The sequence below is a fragment of the Eublepharis macularius genome, chromosome 4 (assembly GCF_028583425.1).
Source record: "Eublepharis macularius isolate TG4126 chromosome 4, MPM_Emac_v1.0, whole genome shotgun sequence".
Lineage (NCBI taxonomy): Eukaryota > Metazoa > Chordata > Lepidosauria > Squamata > Eublepharidae > Eublepharis > Eublepharis macularius.
This window is the reverse complement of record NC_072793.1, coordinates 98,122,514-98,140,182: the sequence shown is the minus strand read 5'-3', so window position 1 is coordinate 98,140,182 and position 17,669 is coordinate 98,122,514. Positions and strand designations below refer to the sequence as shown.

Genomic DNA, 17,669 nt, shown 5'->3' with positions numbered 1-17,669 from the left:
GCCTTCTGGAGACAAAGAGGAAATTAACAAACCCTCTGAGCAGCAATCTCCCTGCCTCTGTAGAGAGGGGAAATTGACAAAGCCTTCTGATCTCTTTTAAAACTCAGCTTCCTGGCTAGCACTGCAGCTCCCTTCACATGCTCCTCCTTGTGTAATTCATCTCTTGTAGCTTGGCTCTAAGACATCACAGCTGGACTTGTTCAGGCAAAGGATGTTATTGAAAAACATTCTTAGTTGTAAGAACGATTTTCAGTTGACGAGGCCTGATGAAGTGGACAAGGTGCTTCTAGTCTTGTAGTCCACCACATCTAGTCTTGACACATGCCCTTCATGGCTAATACTATCATTCTGGGCTGGATTGGTGGACTGAGTCCAGAAGGACATAAATGCCTCTCTTCAGGATGGTGCAGTTCCGACTGCTTTGAAAGAGGCAGTCATGCGGACCCCCCCTCCTGAAAAGTGCATCTCTGGAACCAATATGAGGTGAACTACTACTACCCAGTGGCTAATATTCTATTCTTAGGTAACGTGCTCAAATGAGTGGTGACTGCACAGCTTCAGGCAGTCTTGCAGGAGATGGATTATCTAAATTTATTTCAATTTGAATTAAGGCCTGGTTTAGGGAAGGAAATGGCTGCGGTCGCCCTGACAGATGACTTTTGCCAGGCAAATGGTAGGGGAGTGCATTCCTGCTAATTTTCCTGGTCCTCTCAGAGCCTTTCTTATGCCATTATATCCTTCTGGAGAGGCTGACTGGACTGGGGGTAGGCAGCACCATGCTTCAGTGATTCAGCTCTTACTTGACCAGTTGATTACACACAGTGGTACTGGGGGGACTGCTGCATAGCCTCCTGGCATTTATGCTACCCCAGGCTAGTTGGATATAAAAACAGAGGCCCCTCCAAATGAAACTAGAACAAAAAAATTGGAACTCACAATTGGAACCCTCCCATTTTCCCCATTTTTTGTTATATCCCCAGGCTATTTAACATCTACATGAAACTGCTGGGGATTTGGAGTGAGGTGCCACCAATATGTGGATGACACCTAGCTGTATTTTTCCTGTTTCTCCTTAATAGCTAAGTCAAGTGGGTCTGAGTAAGTCCTGAAGAGGTGCCAGGAGAAGGTAAGGGGATGGATGAGGGCCAATAAACTGAAGCTCAATCTAGATAAGACTGACATGGTGGTCACTGGACAAGCTGCTCAGGGACTGTGGAGCCAGCGAGTCCTGAAGGTGGTTGCACTTCCCTGAAGGAGCAGGTTTGTACATTGTGGGTCCTGCAAGATCTTGGCCTTCAGTAGTTGGAGGCTCAGGTCCCCTCCAGGTAGTCACCAGCTATGGCTGTTCCTTGAAAAGTGTGAGTTGGTCACAGTGATCCAAGCTCAGATCACATCCAAGTTAGCTTACTGTAATGCACTCTGTGTGGGTCTGCCTTTGGAAACAGTTTGGTTTCGTTACAGGATCACTTCACATTTGTGCAGGAAGATCTGCATTGCCTGCGCATTTCTTTCTGGACACAATTCAAAGTGTTAGTTCTTGCCTTAATGGCTTAGGGCCAGGGCACCTGAAGGATCATCTCCTCTCATATCATCCAGCCTGCCAGTTAAAATCCGCCTCTTAAGTTCTACTCCTTGTGCCCCTGGCTTCAGAGGGGAGGGGAGTGTCAGCATTTTCTGTGATGGCACCTCTATTACTTGAATAATCTAGTAGATTAATCTGTATTTCTCTTAAGAAAGGCCTTAACAATAAGTTGTCTATATTTCAGAATAATTGCTGACCAGACAGAAACAGACAAGGAAGCTTGGTGACCCGTTTCAGCTGAATGCAGAATATTTTGCTTATTAACAACTATCAATTACTAATACAGCAGCAATTTTATCACTGCCCTCAGACCTACTGTTAATTGTTAATTCATGGCAGCTCTAATTACTTTTGGGTTTTTTGTGCATGACACTATTATTATGCCTGAATAAAATTGCCCATGGGAAGGTTCCCTGGATGGACTTTGCTCTATGGGTGCAAGAACAACAATGAACTTTATTTGTTACAGCTGTGCAGAGACTTTAATCCCAAACTGTTACATCCCAGCAATTCCCATCCCATTAAAAAGATGTTGCTCACGTCTATGGAGAGAGAACCAGGAGTGCTATGTAATCATATGAACCTACAGTTGATCTGTCAGTAGGGAAGGGCTGTGAATCATTGACTGAGCATAAATGTTGCATGCAGAATATTCCAAGTTTAATCCTTGGCATCTGCAGTTAAAAAGATCTCAGACAGCAACGGTTGAGGATGACTTTTTTCTGCATGAGTTCCTATAGATTCACTATTAGTCACAGAAGACAAAACTGGACTAAATGAACCAATGGTTTGACCAGTGGTTTATTATCATTTCCCATCCTCCATCTACTAAATGACTAGCACAACTAGATAAACCTTCCAAAATACTGTTTTTGAAGTCTCAGTGGGTTCTTTTGTTCCCTCTCATGGACTGACTTGATCATTTAGTGAATAAGTAACTTTTCACTAAGTCAGTGCCAATGTTCCTGGTATATCTGTTTACATTTCTTTTCCCTTGCTCTGCAGGCAGCTTTCTGGTTTATGCCTGCTCTTCCTCTGTGCCTAAGTCTGGAGTCTGGGTTGCACGGAAATCAGGAGGAAGGATTCGTGGGCAGGAACTCTGACTAGAGGAAGTGACTGCCTGGAGCACACCTCCATGAATTTATACATGAGGCTGGACAAGACTAGCAGCTGTGCATCATTGCACATCAAGGGCTTAATGATCTCCTACCTGAAATTGCAGAAAGAGAGTGGAGGGAGGGATTTGCAAGCATCTGGCAGGCCACAATACATGGTAAATGGGCTGCATTTGGCTTGATTGGTTGTAAGCTATGTAGGCTGGCCTAGAGTCTGTGAAATGAGTAGGCTATAAATGTAACATCTGACTGGGATTCCCTTTGAAAAGTCTTTGGAAACCTCATTGGATCTGGAATAAAACCGCCAGGTATAGACAGGAACTTGTCACAATAAGCATATTTTTCTGTTGCCTAAAGATCTTACTGATTTTGATTTTTTTTTTCAGTTCAAACTACTAGTGTAGCCTCATGAGGCCAGGGTCTTTGAAAGAGCAACTAGTTGGCCACCTGGGAAACTGGTTGGCCATTGTGAGAAACTTAAAGCTGGAATATATGGACCACTGATCTGATCTAAAAGGGTTTTTCTGATTTTGTATGTTCTCTTCTAAACGTATCATTTGGGGTCATCTTCAAAAGCCCAGTATGGATGCTCCTGTCTGGAGAAGACAGGCAGATTCTATGGCTGTTTGCCTGACACGATCTTTGATGGCTGTTAGGTGCTGAATGAAGTCTGTTCTATTCACCCAAATGAGTGGTAGTGTTATTTCCTTCTTTCCCTTCTCTGTTTTCCTTCTGCATCACATAGTTCTGTGGCTATTAATGCTGCTGAACTATATTGAAGGACTAGAAGATTTTTTTTAATACATCATGAATAGACATGGGCACGAACAGCATTACAAACAGAAAAAACCCACGAACAGCCTGTTCGTCTGTTCGCGAACAAGCCATTCATGAGGCCCCATTCTAAATGAACCAGTGGTCATTGCAAGCCTCATTCATTGCCTTTGTCAGCCATTCATCAAACCAGACAGTCTGGCGCCTTTCAATCAATTCCCCTGGAAACGGAGGCAGGGACTGAACCCTGTCTGAACTCCTTCTGGCTTTCCTTCTGGCTTTACCCCTTCAAAGTACTTCCAGCAGAGAGTCCCATTTTTGCCACTGTGAAGAGAAAATGACAGCAAAGGGGACTCATGGATCATGCCTTTCCCAGGGTGCAATCTCTCTGAAACTTAGGTGGTCTTTGGAGGACAGTGAGGACTATGTTCCCTGCAAATTTGGTGGGTATTGGATATTGGGAAGGTCAGTTTATAACCCCTCAAAGTAGCTTCCATCAGAGAGTCCCGTTTTTGCCACTGTAAAGAGAAAATAACAACAAAGGGGGAGACCCATGCATCATGCCTTTTCCAGGGTGCAATCTCTCTGAAACTTGGGGGGGGGGTCTTTGGAGGACAGTGAGGACTATGTCCCCTGCAAATTTGGTGGGTATTGGACTTTGGGAAGGTCAGTTTGTGGGCTGTTTAAAGGGCCCTGCCCCTTGCACGTGGCAGGAAAGGGCCCTTTAAACTCTCAGCTGGCAAGCGGCAGGGGGTAATCCCCCCTGCCACCTGCCAGCTGAGAGTTTAAAGGGATTTTTAAAGGGCCACGAACAACAAACATGTTTGTGAACAGGGTCATGTTCGTTACTCAGTCAATTCAATTCAATTACCTTTATTGGCATACAATAAAAAGGGAAAGAAGAAAATAGGTAGATAAATAAATAAATACAATAAGAGAAAAATAAGGGATTCCTACTGGTCAGAACCCACATTAAGATCACACTAAGTAAAAATAAAAATGTACAATAAAAACTAAGTATTATAAACTCGTGCTCTTAGCTTACATACTTGTGCTAGGAACTCGGCAACAGATGCAGTGGTTTCAGAGGACATATCGAATAGCAAGAAATTAGTTTCATTAGCTATCGTGGACTTTGCAGAGAGCAGAAGGGGGCGGATCAGGTAGAAACGCAGAGAGGAGTACTGAGGACAGCAAAGAAGGATATGTTGCACAGAGTCAGGTTCATTGTAGGAGCAAGTACAAACTCTTTCTTTATAGGGAATACTTTTGTATCTACCTGTTGAAACCACCAAGGGAAAGAGGTTGAACCTGGCTAACATGAAGGCTCTGCGATGAGAGGGAATTAACAGATTGGATAGATACTGAGCCATGGAATCATGTGAAAAAGGAAGGCCAAAAGAACATGGGGAGCATATGTTCGTTACTGTTCATTGTTCGTTGTTCATGGATGGCAATGGACAACGGGTTTTTTTTTCCATTCGTGCCCATGTCTAATCATGAACTACTTTGCATATGCCTTGGGTCAAAAAAGGCATACTATTTTACATAAGTAATAATAGGCCCCAACTCTATAATGCTGAAACTGTGTGTGTTTTCACTGCTGACTGCCATAATAAAATGTGCTACATCCAAAGCAGTGACAGGAGAATTTTCCTCAGCTTGATTCACAACAGGGCTTAGCCCCCCAAATTGGAAAACAGATCACATTTTTCTGACCCCAGTTCTGAAATTTAGAAACTGTCACACTTTCAGTAGCCTCATCATGAGTACCTCCTCCTACCTCCTGTGCCACCCTCTCCAATTCCCTGGTGACCCTTTTCCCACTGCCTCCTTCTCTTCTTCTGCCACTTCCATGGCAATGGCATTAGAAGTGGTAACCAGCAGGTCTCCCTCTGAGGCTTCCATAACCTCAGCAGTGCCTGGAACACTGAAATGGCAGTTTCCCCCCAGACCACAATGGTCACAATAATATTCTAGATGCAAGATGCCATGGAGGCATGTGGTTTTCTGGACATTTATATATCCCAGAACTCTTTGCTCACTTATACATGATCTGAAGCTCACTGTAGATCCAAACTAGAGAATAATGTATTTGGGTTTCTTGGTGTTCAGTTCACAATGAAGTGAAGCATTGTAAGCTGGATTTTTTTTTTATTCTTAACCTGATACCTATGAACAGCAGCAATGTTGTCTTGAGGTATTTCGAGGTCTGCAGCAATAACATATTAAGTAGGCTCCTTGCAAGATGTTTGTCATCGTAGACTGGTGCCCAGTTTCCTGCTCATTATGGGGGTGTAACCCTAGAGGCCCAACTGAACATGATGCAAGCTTCTCAGAGTTTCCAACTAAAGAGAATTTATCTGCATGTGTAAGATGTGACATGCAGTGCATTTGTGAGCCTCATAAATATCAATGTTCTGAGCTGAAGAAAAACAAATGTTTGTGAGAAAGATACTCTCACAGCTCTTCAGTGCAGAAAGCAAGTATAATAAACAAAATAAACCATATTTGGGTGTGGTGTGGATGAAACACAAATAGTTATAGATAGGGGTGTGCAAGCCAAAAATTTTCGGCTAAAGCCGAAAGCAGAAAGCCGAAAGAGGATTCTCTTTCATATAAGCCGAAAGCCGAAACAGCCAGCCATTTCGGCTTTCGGCTTTCGGCTTACTTTCGGCTTTCGGCTTTCGGCTTTTTCAATGGGAAAATGCCTCCGGCGTCTTCCCGGACGTCTGGGGGAGGCATTTTCCCACCGAATCAGCCCAAAATTTGTGGAGACCTTCCTCTAACCCCTCTCTACAAACCTCCCACGTTTCAGACCAATTGGACTTTGGGGGGGCCATGTTATGGCCCCCCAAAGCAGGTCCCCCATCCTCCCATAAGAAAGCGAAGGAGCAGCATATTGTTAGCATGCTGCTGCTCATCTTCTTCATTATTTCCTATGGGGAAAAATGAAGAAGCAGGCTTCCTTTGCCTCACCCTCAGGGGCCCTTCTCCCACCCCTCCTCCCACCCCCCACCAAGGCTCAGCCTGCTCCCACTTGGGGGGGCCATTTCATGGCCTCCCCAAGTAGGTGCTCTAATCTCATTCTCTACCACTGACAGCTGGGGGAGGCTTGTCTTGCCAGGGGTGGCATTTTGCATGCAAAATGCCCCCCAACCCTCTGGGGCCCTTCTCCCACCCCCCACCAAGGCTCAGCCTGCTCCCACTTGGGGGGGCATTTCATGGCCTCCCCAAGTAGGTGCTCTCAGCCCCCAAAGTCCACCCCCTACAGCCCCACACAAACCCAATTCCCCCCCAGCTGCCACACACAGACCCAAATCCCCACATTAGCCCCTCACAGACCCAAATCCACCCCCACCTGCCCCACACCCATAACCCCAGGAACAGGCTGGCAAAGGCCAGCCCTCTCCCTTTGTTCCCTATGCTGGGAACTTCTAAACTCTCTTTCCCTGGGCAATTCTGCACAGCCCAGGGGTGCCACAATGGTGGGCACACTTCTGAGTGCCAGCTGGTCCCTGTGAAAGAGCACCTGAACCACAGACACCCTCCCTCAAATTCCCCCACCACCTATAGAGATGGCTGGCCAGCCAGCCCCATTGTTCCCTATGATGGGAACCAACTGCACAACAAAGAATAAAACAAGAACAACACAAAATAAAGTTTTTAAAAAATTATTTTCTCCCTTCCAAAGTACAAGTAGGCAAAGCATAATGACACATTACACCAGCAGTCCCCCACACAGAAAAATAACACAACTCACTTAACATCAGAGAATCACAAAGCACGTTTCCTGTCAAAAACACTTTATTTCTTGAACAGATTTAGGTTACACAGCAGGGGGGAACACCAAAGGGCATGGCAGCACTATCTTACACAAAAATAACACATTAAAGAATCACCCCAAAAAATTGCTGTCAAAAGCACTTTATTTCTGTAACTGCTTTAGGTTACACAGTAGGATGGCACAACAGAGCAGGAAAGCAGTGTACTACACAAAAATAACACAACTCACTTCACATCAGAGAATCACACAAACACAATTGCTGTCAAAAACGGTGAAGTGGGTTGTATTATTTTTTGTAGTACATTGCTATCATGCCCTGTTGTTCCCTCCTACTGTGTAACCTAAAGTTGTTCAAGAAATAAAGTGTTTTTGCCAGGAATTGTGTTTTTGTGATTCTCTGATGTTAAGTGAGTTGTGTTATTTTTGTGTAAGATACTGCTTCCATGCCCTTTGGTGTTCCCCCCTGCTGTGTAACCTAAAGCTGTTCAAGAAATAAAGTGTTTTTGACAGGAATCGTGCTTTGTGATTCTCTGATGTTAAGTGAGTTGTGTTATTTTTGTGTAAGATAGTGCTGCCATGCCCTTTGGTGTATCCCCCTGCTGTGTAACCTAAAGCTGTTCAAGAAATAAAGTGTTTTTGACAGGAAACGTGCTTTGTGATTCTCTGAGGTTAAGTGAGTTGTGTTATTTTTCTGTGTGGGGGACTGCTGGTGTAATGTGTCATTATGCTTTGCCTACTTGTACTTTGGAAGGGAGAAAATAATTTTTAAAAAACTTTATTTTGTGTTGTTCTTGTTTTATTCTTTGTTGTGCAGTTGGTTCCCATCATAAGGAACAATGGGGCTGGCTGGCCAGCCATCTCTGTAGGTGGTGGGGGAATTTGAGGGAGGGTGTCTGTGGTTCAGGTGGTCTTTCACAGGGACCAGCTGGCACTCAGAAGTGTGCCCACCATTGTGGCACCCCTGGGCTGTGCAGAATTGCCCAGGGAAAGAGAGTTTAGAAGTTCCCAGCATAGGGAACAAAGGGAGAGGGCTGGCCTTTGCCAGCCTGTTCCTGGGGTTATGGGTGTGGGGCAGGTGGGGGTGGATTTGGGTCTGTGAGGGGCTAATGTGGGGATTTGGGTCTGTGTGTGGCAGCTGGGGGGGAATTGGGTTTGTGTGGGGCTGTAGGTGGTGGACTTTGGGGGCTGAGAGCACCTACTTGGGGAGGCCATGAAATGGCCCCGCCAAGTGGGAGCAGTCTGAGCCTTGGTGGGGGGTGGGAGGAAGGGTGGGAGAAGGGCCTCAGAGGGCTGGGGGGCATTTTGCATGCAAAATGCCACCCCTGGCAAGACAAGCCTCCCCCAGCTGTCAGTGGTAGAGAAAAGAGCACCTACTTGGGGAGGCCATGAAATGGCCCCCCCAAGTGGGAGCAGTCTGAGCCTTGGTGGGGGGTGGGAGGAAGGGTGGGAGAAGGGCCCCAGAGGGCTGGGGGGCATTTTGCATGCAAAATGCCACCCCTGGCAAGACAAGCCTCCCCCAGCTGTCAGTGGTAGAGATGAGAGCACCTACTTGGGGAGGCCATGAAATGGCCCCCCCAAGTGGGAGCAGTCTGAGCCTTGGTGGGGGGTGGGAGAAGGGCCCCAGAGGGTTGGGGGGCATTTTGCATGCAAAATGCCACCCCTGGCAAGACAAGCCTCCCCCAGCTGTCAGTGGTAGAGAATGAGATTAGAGCACCTACTTGGGGAGGCCATGAAATGGCCCCCCCAAGTGGGAGCAGGCTGAGCCTTGGTGGGGGGTGGGAGGAGGGGTGGGAGAAGGGCCCCTGAGGGTGAGGGGGCATTTTGCATGCAAAATGCCACCCCTGGCAAAGGAAGCCTGCTTCTTCATTTTTCCCCATAGGAAATAATGAAGAAGATGAGCAGCAGCATGCTATCAATATGCTGCTCCTTCGCTTTCTTATGGGAGGATAGGGGGACCTGCTTTGGGGGGCCATAACATGGCCCCCAAAGTCCAATCGGTCTGAAACTTGGGGGGTTTGTAGAGAGGGGTTAGAGGAAGGTCCCCACCAATTTTGGGCTGATTCGGTGGGAAAATGCCTCCCCCAGACGTCCGGAAAGACGCCGGAGGCATTTTCCCATTGAAAAAGCCTAAAGCCGAAACGTTTCGGCTTTTTTTCTTTTGGCTAGCCGAAACGTTTCGGCTTAGCCCGAAACGTTTCGGCTAACCTGAAAGAAGCCAAAACACTTTTGTTTCGGCTTTCTTTCGGCTTTCAGAAAGCCGAAATGCACATCCCTAGTTATAGAGCTAATATTCAAACTGAGTACACACATATACCATGCAACTAAAAATGGAACAGATTTTTTTTTAGAACTAAAGATCACAAGGACTCCCTACTGTCTTTCTTATATCTCTAATCATCTTTTTTTCTGGAGAACTTCACCACAACGGAAGAAATGGCAACAAAATGTGTATACAATTTTTAATAGTGAATGGTGAAGCCTTGCTGGAAAAGGTCTGAACCCTCAGTGCCCCTCTCCCTTCATAAAATCAAGGCTTCTTGATGAGTCTTTGCCATAAAAGAAAAAGAAAGGTTCCTTTTCTGTTTGTTCAGTCCATGCCCTTGTGGCGTAAATGCACTTGCCCTTCCGACTGATCTCTGAGCCCTCCAAAGTCAAGGTTGTCTCAGCAAGCACAGTAGCAATTGTCCAGCTTACCTGACAGCTTTCCTCTTCTGGAGCTTGTATGGGCTGGCTGGTGCCAGAAGGGGGCTGTCATTTATTTTGCTCTCTGTTTTTTACTTACTGATGCAAAATTGATCCCCCTGGAAGTCTCTGGCCCCTGTACGTTCATACCTGCTGGCTTAATTAAAAGCCCCAGCTAGTGCGACTCCTGCGGGATTTCATTATACAAATCAATTCTCTGCACTTTCATTTCTTCCTCCCCACCTCCCCCGGCTTCTCTGTTCTCGGGCTTTAGTGTTTGGGATTATGGGGAACTTCCTATCTGCTATGGCCTGCCTTTTAAATGCTTCCATGGATATTTGCATACTGCAGACAAAAATGAAATGGTAACACTTAAAATAAGTTGACTACCTTTGAGTGCCAAAGAAGCATTTTTATGCATTTTAGCTAGAATTCACATGACTCTCTAGGGCTTTTGCATCCATTAGAGAAAACATGTGCTTTGCAGAGAAGGGAATGCTACTTGATGAGAGCAGTTTCAATGAGTCACTGCCCCACAATATATAATATTGTTTTTAATGACTTTCTCAAAATGTTTTACCCCCAGAAACGTGATACACCTTTACAAGAACCAAGTTCAGGGATGGGAAAAGCTAGTCTTATCCTAAGACATCATGTAGATGCCGAGTCTTCATCAGTCTCCTCACTCAAAGACTGTGTCTTGCAATTGGTGATAGTGGAGCACAGCAATAGAGATCAGGAGGTCTCCTGTATCACATATATTGTAGGGGTACAAGCCCTCCTGGATGTGTAACACATTTGACATAGGTTTAAATGGTGTTCATCATAGAGGCAGAGTTTGAGCTATGTCACATCTATGAACTCGGATGTACCAATATATTTGTGCTATCTGCCAAACAGCTCAGAGTCTTATACTATTAATCTGGATAGGTTTTAAAAAAACAGAACAACAGCTTTGGACTTTACAATTGGTGGGGGGTGGGGATGTACAGATCCCTGCAATTCTTTTTAAGGTCTGAAACATACTAAGCCCTCTTTTGCTGATGGGATGTGCATATAGTACTACAGACACACAAAGAGAATAGAAATGAGCTCAAAAATGGTATTAGTACAGATTTTGTGCCTTTGGCATATATTCTTGCCCTGATTCTGTGCCTACACTGTGAGACTGCAACCAGTTCAGGGGAGGGATCAGGCTACAGAGATCAACAACAACATTTGATTTATATACCACCCTTCAGAACAACTTAACACCCACTCAGAGTGGTTTATAAAGTATGTCATTATTATCCCCACAACAACAATCACTGTGAGGTGGGTGGGGCTGAGAGAGCTCTGGAAGAGCTGTGACTGACTGAAGGTCACCCAGCTGGCTTCAAGTGGAGGAATGAGGAATCAATCCCAGTTCTCCATATTAGAGTCCTGCCACTCAACACCAAACTGGCTGTGAATATCAATAATTCTATACAAATCAGCAATACTTGCACAAAAAAACCCTTCCACAGTGACCCTGATCCACAGGCGGGGAGGGGGGCAGCTGGTTTTGGCAACTAAAGTGCCCACCTGGGGATCTGATCACAGATTCACATGTAGTGAGGTCATGACACTCTGAGGTGGTCAGTTATTGCACCTGTATTCCATATGCTCCCATTTTGTTATTCTTAAAGTCTCATTTGCTGAAACATAAATATTACCATGAGTGAGTTTCACGCCTTCTTGGCCACAGACAAAAGTCTAAAGTGCGACTTCTGCCTGCCAGAGAGGCCTGAAATTCAAAAACTAATTATTAGTAAGCCATTTTTATTATGATTTTGAGAAAATTTTCTGATTTGTTGGAGTTGTGTCTTGCTTCTGAGTCATCCTGGAGACAGACGTGTCTCTATAACCAATGTGATATCTCCGATAATATAACAAAAAAAGCAGACATATAAAAACTGCTTGATTCTCTGTGCTTTGCAGTACAGTTTTGCTGAGGTGAGGAACTCTTCCTCTTGTCTGGACTAGTTTACTTTTTTATTCATGGTGTATATTTCCCAGAAACACATAGATGGATTTTTAAAGATTCCTGTTCATGCATATTTTGCTTCTTTATGCATTTGCTGGGAGAAAGACTCACTGGTGTAATATAAGCATTTCCCATATCAATCGTAACAAATAGCACCCCAAAGAGAGACAGTTTTCCATATAGTTGTCAGCCTTTTGCTGGGGCATACACTAAGCTTTCCTTGGGACAATAAAGAAAACCAAAATATTTGCAAAAAGACAGAATGAGAAAGTAAGCAAGGAAGAGAAAATATGTACAGTTGCAAGAATTTGGTAGAGAAGAGTGCTTCTAATGTTACTGACTTGTTGGAAAAGGAAGAGCTGAAAGGCTCAAGAACTTGTGCATTCATAGTAATAGTCCGTTTCTTAGCATTTTGGCAAACTTTTAACATCAGGTTTTAAGAGGCAGTGCTGAGAACTATTTCCGGGTGCATCATTTGAAATCCCTGCTGCCAAGAACAAGGTGTCTTACTATCTCAGACCTTGAATGGTTGAATCCTCCTTTTGCAGGGACAAAACTGCAAGTTTTGCCATATATTCCACTTTATAACAACTCCTTGGGGGCGGGGAGAAGGTCTTGAATTGGAAGTATTATAGGTGACTGCTGTATGCCTGGCAGGAGAACAATATATTACTCCACGTCTTCCAGGAGAACCTTTGAACGTCCTGCAGTTTTAAACTCTTGAATGGCCGAAGGGCTGGGGATGGTAATGTTTAGTAGGAAATGACACACCACTCTTGACTGCACTGAAATCTGGCCGCAGAGCTCCCTGCTAAATAATGAGGCCTTCTTCTGCAATCACTTGAACTGCAAACTCTACAAAATCACTTTGGATAATTTTTTTGCCCCCTTTAAAACTCATACATTTTACGCAAAGAAGTTGGCTCTTGCATCTGCATTTAACATATGCCTTGATTAGATCTTGTCAGGCTGTCTTTAAATGCTATCTAAGCCTAGGAGTTTCTCAGTGCAGCCTGTAATTAAAGGAAGAGCTTGTTCAGAAACCTTACCTGATTCTTCATCCCCTTTAACACCTACCCAGGACTGGTACATTGCAGGCTAGATGGAGGCTATGCATGTGCACCAGCTTTTCTCATTAAATGAAGTCACTGCGGCATTGGTGTCATTCACAAACTGTAGCCACCTTAAATTCACCCATAGAAACCAAATGTGGCCTTTTTTATTCTGTGGGAGAAATCAAGTGGCTTCAATTGAGATATTGTTTTTAGGCAACAGCAAATCCTGGATACCACTTCATGCCTTCTATGACCCCAGTGCTGGGGACAGGTGTTATGTAGATCAGTCCCTGTGTCAGAGCTATCACATGAAGAGCATCCCCTACACATGAAGAACTGGCACACAAGTCCTGGGATAAAAAGATCATTTGAGTGTTGTATGCCCTATTCCCATGCTAACATAAATCTCCCAGGGAATGAAAGATGGAAGGGAGACAGATACTTAACTAGCAAGTAACTATAGTATCCTGTCCAAGATACAGAGTAGCAGCATGGGGAGTAGGATATAGTACAAGACAGCGAGACTGAAAAAATCCTGGTATTCAGTTATATTACTTTAAATTAAATACTCAGTTATAGTTACTTTTATACTGAACTGTGTTCCTCCCACATGGCTTCTCTAGAAAAAATAACACAAAGAAAAGAAATAGGTGATGGGTTGCTCAAAAAAGAGCCCAACAGTGCAGTAGGATATATGGGGAAGGCTTTTTGTATGGAAAGGAAGGAATCCCTAGCCAGGAGGAGGGATGCTATGGGAGGACCAGCTGAAAGTAGGACAGAGCAACTGAGAATAGGGAATGAACAAGCTAGGAGGCGGGAGCTGGTAGGAAGGTGTGGGGAGGCAATCCAAGAAAGGAAGCAGAATGGGAGAAGGAAAAATATAATCTACCTGTATAAAGAAGCACTCCAGTGATTTTTTTTGTATTAAATGTTTCTTTATTTAAACTATAAACTACACACCACAACACAAAAAACAACAAACACAGAGAACAAGAAAAAGCACACATTTCTAAACATAACATACTAACAATACATATATCTATAAAATTAAGAAGAAAAAAGAAAAAAAAACCCATAAATTACACTACAAGTTGAGTTCCAATTTTCTCCGCAACAAGTATATATCATTTCTAGAGTCCCACTTATTCTAAGTTAGTCACAAACCCCCTCTTTTTTCTATTGTTCCTGTTTCTTAATCCATAAATCCAGATGTCATTAAATCCTTGTTATCCATTTCATGCAAAAAGTCTATTAACGGTTTCCATTCAGTCAAGGAGTTAACTAATGTCGTTTCTCTAATTCATGCAGTAAGTTTTGCCATTAATGCAAACTCCAAAACTTTTGTCAACCATTCCTCCACTGTAGGCAATGTTGTATTTTTCCACTTTTGTGCATAAAGTACTCTTGCTGCTGTAATCAAGTATAAAAACAGTGTTCTAAAACTTTTTTCCAACTGGCTGTCCATTATTCCCAACAGAAAAGTCTCTGGTTTCAGCTGAAGTTTAATCTTCAAAATCTTCTGAATCGATTATTGTATCTGCAACCAAAAACTCTTTGCTTTCTTACATGTCCACCACATACGAAAAAATGTCCCTTCTTGTTCAGCACATTTCCAACATACATTTGACACCCTTATACATTCTAGCCAATTTTTCAGGAGTCATATACCAACAATACATCATTTTGTAAAAATGTTCTTTAATACTGGAGCTTAATGTAAATTTCAGCCCTCTTGTCCACATATTTTCTCATTGCTCCATTAATATATCATGTCAACAATTTTTCGCCTATTTAATCATACATTCTTTTACTTGTTCTTCCTCCGTCTCAAACCTCTACAAAAGTTTATACATTTTAGAAATAACATGTTCATCATTTGTACAAAGGGCTATTTCAAATTCAGTTTTAGATTTCTCAAAGTCATAATGACTCATAGAATCATAGAATCATAGAGTTGGAAGGGACCCTACAGACCATCTAGTCCAACCCCCTGCCCAGTGCAGGATCAGCCTAAAGCATCTTGGACAAATATTCATCCAGCATCTTTTTGAAAACTGTCAGTGAACGGGAGCTCACCACCTCCCTAGGCAGCTGATTCCACTTTTGAACTACTCTGACCGTGAAAAAGTCCTTCCTAATATCCAGCCAGTACCTTTGTACATGTAATTTAAGCCTATTGTTTCTGGTCCTACCCTCTGCTGCCAACTGGAACAGCTCCCTGCCCTCCTCCAAATGACAGCCTTTCAAATACTTAAAGAGAGTAATCATGTACCCCTTCAACCTCCTCTTCTCCAAACTAAACATTCCCAAGGCCCTCAGCCTTTCCTTGTAGGGCTGTCTCCAGACCCCTGATCAACCTCGTCGCTCTCTTCTGCACCCTCTCAATTTTGTCCACATCCTTTTTGAAGTGAGGCCTCCAGAACTGCACGCAATACTCCAGGTGCGGCCTGACCAAGGCAGTATGGAGAGGGGCTATGACCTCCTGCGATTTCGATGCTATGGCCCCTTTGATACAACCCAGGATTGAATTGGCCTTTTTTGCCACCGCATCACACTGACTGCTCATATTTAGTTTACAGTCCACATATAAATCTCGATATATCCTTCTGCCATTGCTTAAATGGTGTCTCTGACATATAAATCTCGATATATCCTTCTGCCATTGCTTAAATGGTGTTTCAGACAGGAATTGTCTGAAATAGGAATAACATTCTAGGTAAGACATTCATTTTAATTGTAGCTATTCTTCCCAACAGCGATAATTGAATTTTATCCCATCTTAGCATATCCCTTTTAATTTCTTTCCAAGTCTTAATATAATTATTTTGGAATAACATACAGTTCATATTTGACAAAGTAATGCCCAAGTATTTTACCTTTTTCTCAACTTTAACCCCTGTTGTGCTCTCAAGTTTAATTTGATCTTGTATTTTCATATTTTTAGTTAAGACTTCGGTTTTCTGCTTATTAACCTTAAAACCAGCCACTACACCAAATTCTTTCAATTTTGTCATTAGAGTTTCAATTCCTTTAAAAAAATCCAGTGATTTTTGTGCTCATTGTGCCAAAGGAGGGTTTGCGGTCAAAGCCAACTCTGAGAATGGAGGGCCTGACATGCCCATCTTATGTATTTGGAGTGCACGTCAGGGAAGTGCTACTATTGGCCAAATTTAGTGCATAACCAGGATTTGCAGTGACATTGGGACAAAAGTGCAGGATCTGATGGCCCATTAGTAACATTTGGGTTGTACTATGATTGGTGTAACTTCAGCAACTGAGTACCTGTTGATGCAGGGGTCAAGATATGATAAGTCAGTTCAAAGGGCAAAAAAGGGAAGAATATCTCTTAGATTATGCAATGGAGACCAGGAGATGTGTCCAGTTGCAAATGACAGAATTAGCTTGAGTGGCAGGAATGACTCGGACTTGATGATAATGAGCTTATGGCCTTCCCTGGGCTTTTGATTGAGATATCAGGGAAGTCTATATTATGTGGGAGATTATTAACCTGCAAACCCAGATCATTATTCATAGCCATAGGTGCAAAGAGCTTTGTGGCAAAGCGGAGAGGGGGTCGCTTAATTAATGATTCCTTGGAGTATTCAGTCATACAAGCAACTCCCTCTTGAAAGAGCCAGGAGAAATACATGTCTCAATCTTGATATCAAAATGGGTGGATCCATCTGCTCCTCTGATTTTGGAAGGCCAGAGGGATCACAGAGTACAAAAAGACCTGGGTCTCAGGGGGAAGGCTATAGAGGCAACACAAGAGGCAGGGGGTTTTGCCCTAACTTCAAGAATGTGACTAATAGAAGCTCTACTATTCTCATCCACAGATTTTAATAGAAGCCAATCATTCTTATCATATAAAGTAAATAAACCCTATAGAAGAAATCAAAGCACATGGTTTAACGAGTTTGCATTTTTAATTTAAAAGATTGGATTTGTGTATAAAAGGTGTCATGGGAATCAATGAAACTTCACTGTATCTGTTTCCATAATAGACTGCATTACAGGAAATGCTGAAAATCCTCAAAGCTGCAAAAGTGATGAAACTGGTTTCACACAGAGATAGAAAAGGTCTAATATAATTCTCTTATTGCACTCTATGTTGGTTCTTTATGTATATACTCACCATCTCTCTTTTGTTTTCAGAGAGTGGCTGATGCAGCAGAAAAGTTTCAGAAAGCCCATCGTTGGCAAGACAACATTGCGGTAAGCCTTCATATTTCTTTTCACTGGTTTGCTGCTGTCATAGAATTGCCCCTCTCTCTGAATCACACATATACAATGAATATATGCAAGTCTAGTGTGAAATGTGTGCAAATCCAATATGTACAAGTAATATGATTAGTCCTGGACTGATGAATGGTGGTAGTCTAAAAGAGTTAGGGATATTTATTATTGTTGCATACACAGACACCTGTTTCTTGTCCATCAGTCCCCCAGCACCTACTAGCCATAATTAAAGCGAGTGAAGTAATTTTAAGTTTGTTTTTTGTAATGCCTCAGTCTGAGCATTCAGGTAATAAGGCTTATCAGACAACAGAAGGTGAAGGTCAAATTAGCGATTAAAAAATGAGATCTCCTTTGAGGGCTTAAACTCTGCCATCTTAATAACCCAAGGAATCTTGTGGTCAGGTATACCACGGTATGGGTGAGGGGTTTC

At 43.3% G+C, this 17,669-nt stretch overlaps 1 protein-coding gene across 1 annotated transcript in view; it reads left to right on the top strand.

Moving 5' to 3' along the window:
• The window catches only part of CACNA2D2 (calcium voltage-gated channel auxiliary subunit alpha2delta 2), a 935,072-nt gene that overhangs the window by 490,572 nt on the left and 426,831 nt on the right, over positions 1 to 17,669 (top strand). The window contains exon 4 of the mRNA XM_054977462.1: positions 17,156 to 17,215. Within this exon, the coding sequence (XP_054833437.1) occupies positions 17,156 to 17,215 (60 nt within the window). The remainder of the gene's footprint in view (positions 1 to 17,155; positions 17,216 to 17,669) is intronic.